Consider the following 11690-nt stretch of genomic DNA (forward strand, 5'->3'; position numbering starts at 1 on the left):
TATCAAGAAAGACTGGTATATTTTTGGTGGTCTTTCAGAATCACAAAGAATGAGGGAAAGGCAGTTACAGAGGGATGGACTTAAAGGATGATACAGAAGAAATGGATATTCCCTCGACAGCCGAAAATCTATTTCAAATTGCATTGTTGAAGATGCACATTGGATATGATGCAGTCATCATGACTCTAAGAACTGCACTTTAAGTTCCATCTCTGAGTCCCTGGTCTCTGTACTCCTCATCCCTCCTCCCATTAACATCACTCATTTTCAGTGTCAGCTGACAAGAATTTATTTTTTTTCAGCCATGGTCTCCAGTGCATATAAATATGCTTCAGAGCTAAATAAGCTAATTAAAGAACTATTGGGAATAAGAATTCTATTGAGAGATAAATTTTTTTTGATACTAAACTTCCATTGCTCTCAATAGTATAATTTAACTTTCTTCACACAAATTATATTAGGAGATCATTGCTAAGAAGTTTAATTTTTTATTTTTCAAAAAATTTTGATATACTTAGTCATGAATACTCCAAATAAATACTACAGTCTGGTCTAGGTGTACACACATAACAATAGCTAATGAGTTTGATTCAGAGCTTAAGAAGAAATTAAAGACTTTTTGAGAATTACCAAGTTCATTCACAGAACTCTATATAATTTCTTTATAGATAATAAACTTTTAACTTTTATTCTCACTAAAGGGGAAAGGAATATATTTCTTTAAATATGATCCCAAACAGGCTTGATAGTTTCTAGATTGTCTCCAGATGAATATAATACTTTATACAGAGCTTTCCCTAAAATCATAACAAATACAGAAAATATTATTTATGGTTTATTAATTTCCAGGAGTGGTTAAGTAGAGCTGTAAGAATGGCACCTCAATGTCTATGCTCTCAAGTGGGTTTTCTTTTAAGATAGGTTTGCATTCTCTGCTTCATGATATATAAAAAGGCATCTCATATTACCATCTTATTGGTGGGAAGATTTGGGCCAGAAACATTAGGCTGGTTCAGAATTATACCATATCAAGATACCTTTTTGAATAGCATCAAAATCTTACATGATACTTAAAAATACCGGAATGCTTGGGGATTTGTGGAATATTCACTGAGACCTTTTCTAGGTCTGTAAAACATTTTCAACAAAGTTAAAAGAACTGAAATCAAACAGAATATGCTCTTGGATTGTAACAGAATAAAACTAGAAATCAGTAATAGAAAAATAAGAGGAAAAATCCCCAAACACTTATAAGTTAAATAACATATGTCTAAATAATCAACAAAAAAGACGACAAAGTCTTTTTCTTAATTTGGGGGCCGCACCTTCAGGTGTGCTCTGAGAACTATATTATATGGAACTATATCTCGGAACTATATGCTAGAAATCAGTCCGGGGGCAGCCATTAATCTTGTACTGTCTCTCCAGCCCCAAGAACTAAGTTTTTCTTTAAAAATTGTGAATGAATGTATAACTGAGTGCAGGATTCAGCTAAAGCAAGGCAGAGAGGAATATTTAGACAAAATGCATAGGAAAGAACGATCTTAAATCAACAATTGCAGTTCCTACTTCAAATTTAACAGCTTAAATACAAAAGCACTCTGCTATTACCACCTGTGGGTCAAAAGTTCAGACACAGTTTAGTTAGTTATTATTATCCCATAATCTCGTGAAACTGCAACTAAATGTAGGCTAGGATTGCGGTTCCATCTATAGCTTACTCCAAAAGTTTTGATCCAAATTCAGAGGTTATGAACAGAATTCATTTTCTTGTAGTTCTAGAACACAGCATTTTCCTTCTTTAATATCTTTTGGAAATGCTTCTGAATTCAAAAAAATGCCTAATCCTGTTTTCAAAAGACTCATCTGATTACAGCAGACCTTTTTAAATAATCTTTTGAATAATATGCTTTTAAGTGAATTCAAAGTCAAACTGAGTAGGAATTTTATCTGTATCTGCAAAATTCTCACTTGGGCCATATAATATAACCCAGATATATAAGAATAATGTCCATAAGGTAGGTAAGGTAAAGGCCCTCCCGTTGTTCGTCGATTTGCTCGAGCGGGCCCAGTAACGTCTCCATTGGAGACTTTGTTGTTACTGTGTTTGGCATATCGAATACATCACGAGGAGCTTGCCAGGCTCTGCCATGCGGGCGAGATACTCTCGGTAGCTTGCCGGGCTCTCCGAGAGGGGCGGAGGAATTGAACTCGGGTCGGCCATGTTGGCTGCTTGTAAGGCAAACGCCCTATATCTGAATGTTTGTAATATTCTTCCTTTCTACAGTAGGCAGTGGTTGTGGAATTATAAATTTGTTAAGTCATAAAAAATTAATTTATTGCCTTTGATGTCATTGTGAATGAAAAATTTATTCATTAAATGTAAAGGAGAAAATTGTTGTGAATAGTTTCATACTTATTTCATTTGAATAAAGGACAAATCATCTAGATCTACAGAATTTCTAGCAATACCCTGGAATTCAAAATAACAACTTTTTAAAAAATTAAATACTTTTTTTTTCTTTTTGGGTCACAACCCACAATGCACAGGGGTTACTCCTGGATCATGCACTCAGGAATTACTCCTGGCGGTGCTCAGATATCATATGGGATGCTGGGAATTGAACCGGGTCGGCCATGTGCAAGGCAAACACCCTACTTGCTGTGCTATCGCTCCAGCCCCCTAAAAATTAAATGCTTTTAAATATATAAGCAAATTGCTTTTAAATTAAATAATTTTCAGTACAAAGTAACAAAATTTTTTTCTTGCATGTAGAGGTATTTCTAAAAATATAATAGGAGCAATAATTGCCATTTAAATGTGCCAGGATTTATACAGGAGTTTCTTCTTTAGAACTGTTTGCATTTTAATTTTATTTTGGATTTAAAATTTTAGTGTAAAAAAAGATTTGAAAAACTCCATTCCATTTTGGTTAAAAATACTGATGGTCAACACTAAAAGTATTTTATTTTATTTTATTTAAGGGGAATCCCAAAATGAACTTCGAGAAGCCAGACTAAAACTCATAAGTGATAATGTGTGCAAGCAACCACATGTGTATGGCAGTGATATAAAATTTGGAATGTTTTGTGCTGGCTATCTAGAGGGAATTTATGATGCCTGCAGGGTAAGTGGAGAGAGAGATTGCTTTTCCATTATTAACTCAAACATGTTTCATCTGGTTCCAAAAAATCCAATTATTCTATTAGTACAAAAAGCAGATATCTTGTCAGAACTGTAATTTACATGTTAATTTAATAACATATGTATATTTTTAAAGTTTAAATTTAGCAAATTAATCAAGCTTAATAACTTAGTTTTTGATATTCTTAAACAAATGAAACTGAATTTCTTAATAACTGTAATTCAAAGGCTAATAAGTAGAATCCCTTTTCCCAAAGGACTCACATTGAGAAAAGGAATTAATCATGAGGTAGAAACTCCTATTATGTGTTGTTAGAAATTATATAATGATATAATAAAGAACCAACATTTTCAGCCTGAAAGGAAAAACATTTGGTTTGGTTTTGGTTGGGTTTGTTTTGAGGTCCACATCTAGGAAGTGCTCAGGGCTTACTCTTGGTTGAAAGCTCAGGGATCACTCCTGGTAGTACTCAGAGGACCATATGTTGTGCCAGGGATCAACCTTGGGCCAGTTATGTACAAGACAAGGTAAGCATCTTACTTGCCTTACTATCTCTCTACAGAAGAAAATATTTTTGGAGAAAATTTTTTTCATTTCATTTCATCATCCTGTTATTCGTCGATTGCCTCGAGCAGGCCCCAGTAACGTCTCTTTCATCCTAGCCCTGAGATTATATTCAAGGCTATTTAGGAGAGTGAGACCCATCATTGTTACTGGTATCTGGCATATTTGGTACGCCACGGGGAGTTTGCCAGACTCTGCCCTGTGGGCAGGCTACATTCGATAACCTGCAAGTTTGTCCAAAGTAGAAATAAGACAATAAGATGTCATAAAAAAAAGTTCTGTTAAGATGTCGCGCGGCCGCGAGAAAATATCCAGAAAGATATTATTCAAATAAATCTAAATAAAATCTAAGGATAAATGGCATTTTCCCAGTTATAAAATATCAAACAAGAGAAAAAGAGCATAGTCAAAATTATAAAGAATTATAAAGAAGTGAATTACAATTCTTTTCTGAAGAAACCCAATTAATTTGTTGTTTCTGAGTCTAAGGAAATTGAGAGGTTATAAGTAGTTCATGCTAAAATGTTGGACTATGCCATGTTGTGAATATTTATTATATTTTCCAGTATAGTTTTGTCCTCAAATATCTATTCTGCATATGTGTTTTTTAGCAACAGTATCAATGGGCTTCTTCCTAGATGCATTGCTTTCATAGTGTGAAATACTTTTTTAAAAAAAACCAAGGAGGTCATTCTGTTTGGTAAAATGGTGGAAATTATATTGATGGTAAAATTTCCTGCCCAGTGTACCACAAGTTATATAGCATGCAGCTGTCAGAAATGAGACAGGAATTTGTAGAATGCAAGGATGGAGCAATGTCTGATCTAGCCTTAGTTACTAGGAATTTGAAGAGAGGAAGCTAGAATTCAAGAAATCTGAAAAGAGCTACATGCCATGACAGACATTTGTAGGGTGGTGACAGGAGTTTAGGTACAGACAGAACATGGAAATGTGGAAATGTAGGTGTTAATATTAAGATTAATGATAAAGCTCAAAAAAGGTGATTGATGAGTGTAAAGAAATTTCACTGGACAGAGGAACAAAAGGAGTATTTCAGACTTATCACAGTACAAGCAGCAAGTTGATTCTGTTTTTTGTCAATATTGAATTGAATTTTATAAGTAACTGTAGCACTGTCATCCCGTTGTTCATCAATTTGCTCGAGCAGCCATGGTGAGACTTGTTACTGTTTTTGGCATATAGAATATGCCACAGGTAGCTTGCCAGGCTCTGCCATGCTGGAGGGATACTCTTGGTAGCTTGCCAGACTTTTCCAGATGGACGGAGGAATCGAACCTGGGTCGGCCTTGTGCAAGGCAAATGCCCTACCTGCTTTTCTATTGCTCCAGCTTATTCATTAGTACAGAGGCAAAATCCCACCCTTTCCAAACCCTTCCCAAGACCCCCAGTATTCTCTATTCTTATCTCACTATCTTGCAGGGCAGGTAAGAATATTGCAGAAGTGATGTCTCACATAAGCTGTTTTTGTAGCCCAGGGTTTCCTGACACCTTCCCTTGTTAAAATAGGAGCTTTCCCGAGTGCGTCCGACAGCTCGGAATTGGGTGACCCTGGTAGACATGTTTGGGGGCACTGGAGTTCCCTTACTGTTTGTCTAAGCTTGAATCTTTCCTGAGAATTATGAAGGAGCCTGGCTTACCCATCTTTACATGGTGCTTAGGCAATTGAATATCATAACTGTAAAGCAGGTAGTGACTCTTCACATCATCCTTAGATTGTTTTGTTTTGTTTTGTTTTGTTTTGGGGCCACACTTGGTGGTTCTCTGGGCTAATTCCTGACTCTGCTCAGGGACCATTCTTGGTGGGACTCACGGCAGCATATGTGGTGCCGAGGATTGAACCCAGGTGAGATGTGTGCAGGGCAAGCACTTTATCCACTGTACTAGCTCATTGGCCTCCCTTTTTATTTATTTATTTATTTATTTATTTATTTATTTATTGCTTTTTGGGTCACACCCAGCGATGCACAGGGGTTACTCCTGGCTCTGCACTTAGGAATCACCCCTGGCGGTGCTCAGGGGACCATATGGGATGCTGGGAATCGAACCCAGGTCTGCTGCGTGCAAGGCAAACGCCCTACCCACTGTGCTATCTCTCCAGCCCCTCGCTGCCCCCCTTGAGTATTTAACAAGTTGGTCTCGACACAGACCACCAGTGACTCACACTTGATTGTGGCTTAATTAACACAAATTGCAGTACCAGAGTCAACATGTTAAGGTTATCAGTTCTGTGAACGTACTCTACGGGGAAGAGGGTATAAATCTTGTGCCGGGCTGTACCCATATCCGCAGCAGTTCTCCAAGAAACTAACTACCCATTATAAACCAAATGGATACTTCTAGAGAAACAGATCAGATAAGATGTGAAATCTATAATTGCTTTCTAAGTACCTTCATATTCTTTTTTTAAATACATGTTTACTTAAATAGAACATAAAATTTAACTTAAAATTTCTGCTCAAAGGATATGACCCTTCATTCATGCTGTGAGTAACCTGTGAGGATATAATTACAGTGGCAGTGTCTATAGTTAGTAATATTGGGTTTGGGGCCAAGAGATAGTACTGCTGTTGGGCAATCGCTGACTCAGCTTTGATCCTGACACTGCATCTACTCAGGCATCACTCTCCTAGGAGTGATCCCTGAGTAAGCCCTGAGCACAGCTGGGTGTGACCAAAACCATCATAGTTCTTTTAATATTGGGGTTTAATTATTTATTTTTAAGTTAACATTAATTTGCAAAAGTCTAAACGTTTGTTTGTTTTAGGAGTGCAATGTTACCACACCATGCCCACCACTAAAATACCAATAACTCTCCACCATCTCCATAGGGCTCTTCCCGTTCACTCTTTCACTTGTGAAGCCTCAATATTCTTATCAGAGTCATTCAGGCACTCCTCCATTGAACACTGTCTATACCCTTGCTTTGTTTCTTAACATACTACTTACCACTCAAATAATCTGGCATCTGTCTTTCTCTTTGTGACTTACTTTTTTAACATGGCACCTTTGACTGCCATCTTTTTTTGTATCAAAAACGCAAAATTTCATCTTTACCTGAGTGACATTCAATGTGCATATATACCATACTTTCTTTGCTCATCTCTTATTGGACTGCTTTCAAAATCTTGTTTAACTCACACTGCAAATGAATATATATGTATATATATATATATATATATATATATATATATATATATAGTGTTCTTAGGATTGGAATTGCTAAATCTAACATCCCCTCTAATATTGTACCCCGGTTCATTTTTCTCCACATCCCTGCCAGCATTTGTTTCTATTTTTTATATGTAAATAATTCTCACTAGTAGGAAGTGATACATCATATTTTGATGATCTGTACTTCTCTTTATTCAGTGCTTCTAAACATTTTTTTCATCTGCCTGTAGGTAATCTGCATAGCTTCTTTGAAGAAGTATCTGTTCAGATTTTCTCCCCGAAATCTGAACTGAGAATGTTTAGTGTTTTGTTTTTGTTTCTTGAGGTTTTTTTAAAATTTTTTTGTTTGATTTTTGGTTTGGGGGCCACACCCAGAGATGCTCAGAGGTTATTCCTGGCTCTACACTCAGAAATCACACCTGGCCGTGTTCAGGGTGTTATATGGAATGTCACGGTTTGAACCCCGGTCAGCTGTGGACAAGGCAACCACCTTACCTGTTGTATTATCTCTCCAGCCCATTTTTTATTTCTATGTGCTCTATGTATCTGAGATATTAGCCCTTTGTGTATGTGTGTGTGGGGGGGGGGAGTGTTGGCAAACATTTCTTCCTATTTAGTGGGATATGTTTTTGTTTTATAGAAGTGCAGTTTTGTCATTTGTAATTCCATTTACTAATTTTTTATTTTTTATTTTTATTTTTTGCCAATGGAATTGGTTATGAAAGATACCACTGAAGCCAGTATTTCTGGGAGTTTTGCCTGTGTTTTCTTCAATGTATTCTATAAACTTGAGTCTAAGTCTTTAATCCTGTGTGAGCTCACTTTTGTGGACAGGGTAAGATGGTGGTCCTACAGATACCAACCTCCAACACTTTGTGCCCCAAAGACAAACAGAACACGCTATTGGGAGGAGGGGGAGGAAAAGAGATCTATTTGCTGAAGCGAATAGAAGCAAGAGAAACAGCAAGATTTCAAATTCAGGCCTGCTCACAATTCCTGGGCAGGGGCCTTTGCTGGATTAAATGGGTTACTGATCAGCTCTTGAGAAGGTGATGGGATCTGCAGGTTACCAAACTTCATGGAGTCCTGAAAGTCACTGATCACACATTTTCCCTGTTTCCTGCCTCTGATTTGAGGACCACCGTCACCAGAGCTCTTTAAGAAAGGATTCAGAAGGGGAGGAGGTGCAAAAATCTCAGCTTCTGTTATAATTAGAAGCTTCTGTTATAATTATAAATATTTTTACAGGGTTTGGGTGCAGGGTTGTGGGGAAATAAGGTCAATGATTTAACCAGCAAGGTGAGAAATGATGAGAAAGATTTGAGGAACTAAGAGCACTCTAACATAGTTTTGGTCTTCTGCATGAGTCTAACTTGTTTTCTAGAACCATTTATTGAAAAGGCTTTTCATCCTCTATGTTTTTAGCTCCTTTGTTGTGTAACCATCCCACTACGATAATAATGCATTGTGGTACTTATAATTTGCCAAGAGTAGCCCTTATTCATTCTCATGACAAAATTTAAAAAAATGACGTAAAGTGGTGAATGTGTTAATTAACCTGATTATAGTTACCATTTCACAAGTTATATGTATATCTAATCATCATGTGAACTTTAAATATATAAACTTTATTTCTCAAACATATCCATTTTAGCACTGTAGCACTGTAGCACTGTCCTTCCACTGTTCATGGATTTGCTCGAGCAGGCACCAGTAACATCTTCATTGTGAGACTGGTTGTTACTGTTTTTGTGGGAAAAATTAAAGTGTAAAATTAGACTTTAAGGCTTTCTTAACTTTTAAAATCTGTTGCAATTATTTAATTTTAAATCATTAATCTATATACATGACTAATAGTTAAGTAAGTAGCTATTATATTAATTATAAGATTGACATTTAGCTAATTTTCTTTCTTCTTTATTTTCAGGGTGATTCTGGTGGACCTTTAGTTGTAAAGGATCTAAAAGATACTTGGTATCTCATTGGAATTGTGAGCTGGGGAGATAACTGTGGTCAAAAGAACAAACCTGGTGTCTACACAAAAGTGACTTACTATCGAAAATGGATTGCTTCAAAAACTGGCCTCTAATTCTCCACGTACATCAAGCATAAAGAACTGTATGCAGGTCATACATTTATGAGAATACAAATAATAATTGGCCATGGAAATGAAAATTGAATAACTGAACCTAATAACATGATTAATTAAGTATATGATTTATTTGGAATCACTTTAACCAATAACCTATAGCTAATTATGAAGCATTTCAACTTACCAATTAGCAGATCAAGTTAGCCTGGTTTGAAAAATGCAGCACAGATACTCAACTCTTTAAATCATGAAAAATGGAGCATTAATGATAATCAATGTATATTTTTAAAAAAAAAGACTTCAGAATTTTAGAATAACTTTGCCAGGGATAGTCCCTTAAATGAGAAACAGACTATTTTTTTTTCTTTCTCACCCATCTTTATTGAAGTACTAGATTTACAATACTGTTGATGATAGTTTCATTTCAGTCATACATCATTCTAACACCACCAGAGTTCCCACTTCCCTTCGAAGGAACCCTCTGATCACCCTTCCTTGGTAAGCTCAGTTCTGTAGACTAACTCTAATTTCTGTTGCCTTTGATTCTTTGTTAGTCTCATTCTCTATTTCTCTGTATTCCACATAGAAGAGACACCATCCTGTATCTGTGTTTCTCCTCCCAAGAGACTTCTCTGAATGATACCCTCTAGTTCCTTTTCTTCACATCCCCAACAGAACTTGAAACAGACTATTTTTAAACTAAAAAAATCTGAAAACTCTTGAAATTTCTTACCATTTCTTCATAATGAACAAATACACATTTTTCTTTTTCTGTTATTCCACTAAAACAAAGAGACTTTCCTACATAAGAAATAATTTTTCAGGGCAGTAAAACGGCTCAGGGAAAAAAGACAAGCACTTTTCATGTACAAGCACCTAAGTTTGATCCTCAACACTTCACTCCTAGCACCCTCCAAATACCATCAGATGTAGCCCTTATGACATATATCCTCCTCCTTGCCAACGCATACACACACACACACACACACACACACACACACACAGGTGCACACACACACACTACTATGCACTGCATCATCAGACTCTCTGCATTGAATTCTCTGGCCATCAAGGAGTGGTCCCAGAGACCTCCTAAACAGTACTGGAGAGGAGTTTCTCAACCGCCTCTAAAGAAGAAATTTTTCTACTTATAACCACCCACCCATTGTTGGACTGATATGTGTAAAAATAAAGTTATATCTGGCACCGATGGACCCTCCTAAGCTCAGAAGCATCCTGCTGATTCCATGGATCTGCTGATCAGATTGTGACACAATTAGCACTTTTTTGATGCAAGGACAAACATGGCTGAAAGTAGTGGACAAAAAATTAAATAGACAACAACAATTACTATAAGCCTGTCTCTTAGAGAGTTGCATTTTCATTGATTTTTACATTAGCTAAAGAAATATATCTAGCCAAGAATGAAAAATTTATTAACACCAAAATATATATATATTTTGTTCTGTCTGCTTCACTTCATGGATCTGAGGAATGGAAACTGAAGTTCAGGATTCAATTCCAGTACATAACACAGTAAATGCCTAGAGCATATTTCATTGAGCAAATCCTTTTTTGGAGAGCACTTCAAAAGCTAAAACTAAGTAATCAATCCAAACTAGAGTACTAATTACAAATATTATTTTAGAAGAATACTGAAATAGTTAAATAAGTTAATTTAAATGAGTTAAATTATAATGTCCAAATGTAAAGGATTTTTAAAAATATGTAGTAGAACATATATGGTTAATAGTGGTTTTATTTTGGGGGGGAAAAACGTTGTATTCATACAAAGAACAGTCTTTAAAAAGACTAGATATTACCCAAACGTTGGAAAAGAGTTACTTTTTAATAACTCCCCCATGTGCACAAAAATAGTTCAAATACATTCTAAAATATCAGAGATATTTAAAAATTTATTCACAGATAAGAGTTGACCTATAAGATAGACTCAGAATGGGGAAAGTTGCATTGGGTCACATCTAATGATGCCAGTGTTCTGGAGCTACTCTGGGCGCTGCCCTCAGGGATTGCTCCTGGCAGTGCTTGGGGGAGAGATAATACAGTTTACTTGAGGGTCAACACCTTAAAATGAAGAGAACTCAAGCCAGGAAACATGAATGACTCAACAAAGTCATGGGTAATTTGTACTCTGGTGTGTTTAGAGCCCAGGAACCAATCTCAGACTCCCTTTCCCTGACTAAGCAGTTCTATGATTCTCTATTTTTATTAAATCCCCACATCTATGTAATTTCCAGCAAGTGCTGCCAATCTGAATTAAATTAGAAATCTCTTAAGACATCATTTTTAAAAGATACGACTCATTTGGGCAGCTGGCTGCCAATTCTCTGAACTCACTTCAAGATAAAGTTGTTTCTTCATGTATAAAACCATATAGGCATTTAAATTATTCTATGTCATGGTGGTAAGATTCTGACTCACAATATTAAGACCACAGATATTATCTTAGTTCTATAAACATTGCGCAACATTTTATTCTGGGCCATATGTAAATAAATTTTAATGTATCATTTGAAATCCAATAATAAAATTAATAATCAGATTGTTATCTAAATGGGAAATCTTTCTTTTAAGTGTCACTAAACATTACATTTCTTTTAAATGACTTGTTTAGATTAGTCTTAAGTGAAGTTTCTCAGCCTTAGTGTTAAACCTTTGTCCTGAATATTGATATT

The 11690-nt window shown here is 36.0% G+C and overlaps 1 protein-coding gene across 1 annotated transcript in view; it reads left to right on the top strand.

Moving 5' to 3' along the window:
* The window catches only part of LOC130020591 (transmembrane protease serine 11A-like), a 67115-nt gene extending 58124 nt beyond the window's left edge, over positions 1-8991 (top strand). The window contains exons 9-10 of the mRNA XM_056111182.1: positions 2986-3128; positions 8830-8991. Of these exons, the coding sequence (XP_055967157.1) occupies positions 2986-3128; positions 8830-8991 (305 nt within the window). The remainder of the gene's footprint in view (positions 1-2985; positions 3129-8829) is intronic.
* The last annotated feature ends 2699 nt before the right edge of the window (positions 8992-11690 follow it).

The sequence above is a fragment of the Sorex fumeus genome, unplaced genomic scaffold, assembly GCF_029834395.1.
Source record: "Sorex fumeus unplaced genomic scaffold, SorFum_2.1 ptg000013l, whole genome shotgun sequence".
Classification (NCBI taxonomy): domain Eukaryota; kingdom Metazoa; phylum Chordata; class Mammalia; order Eulipotyphla; family Soricidae; genus Sorex; species Sorex fumeus.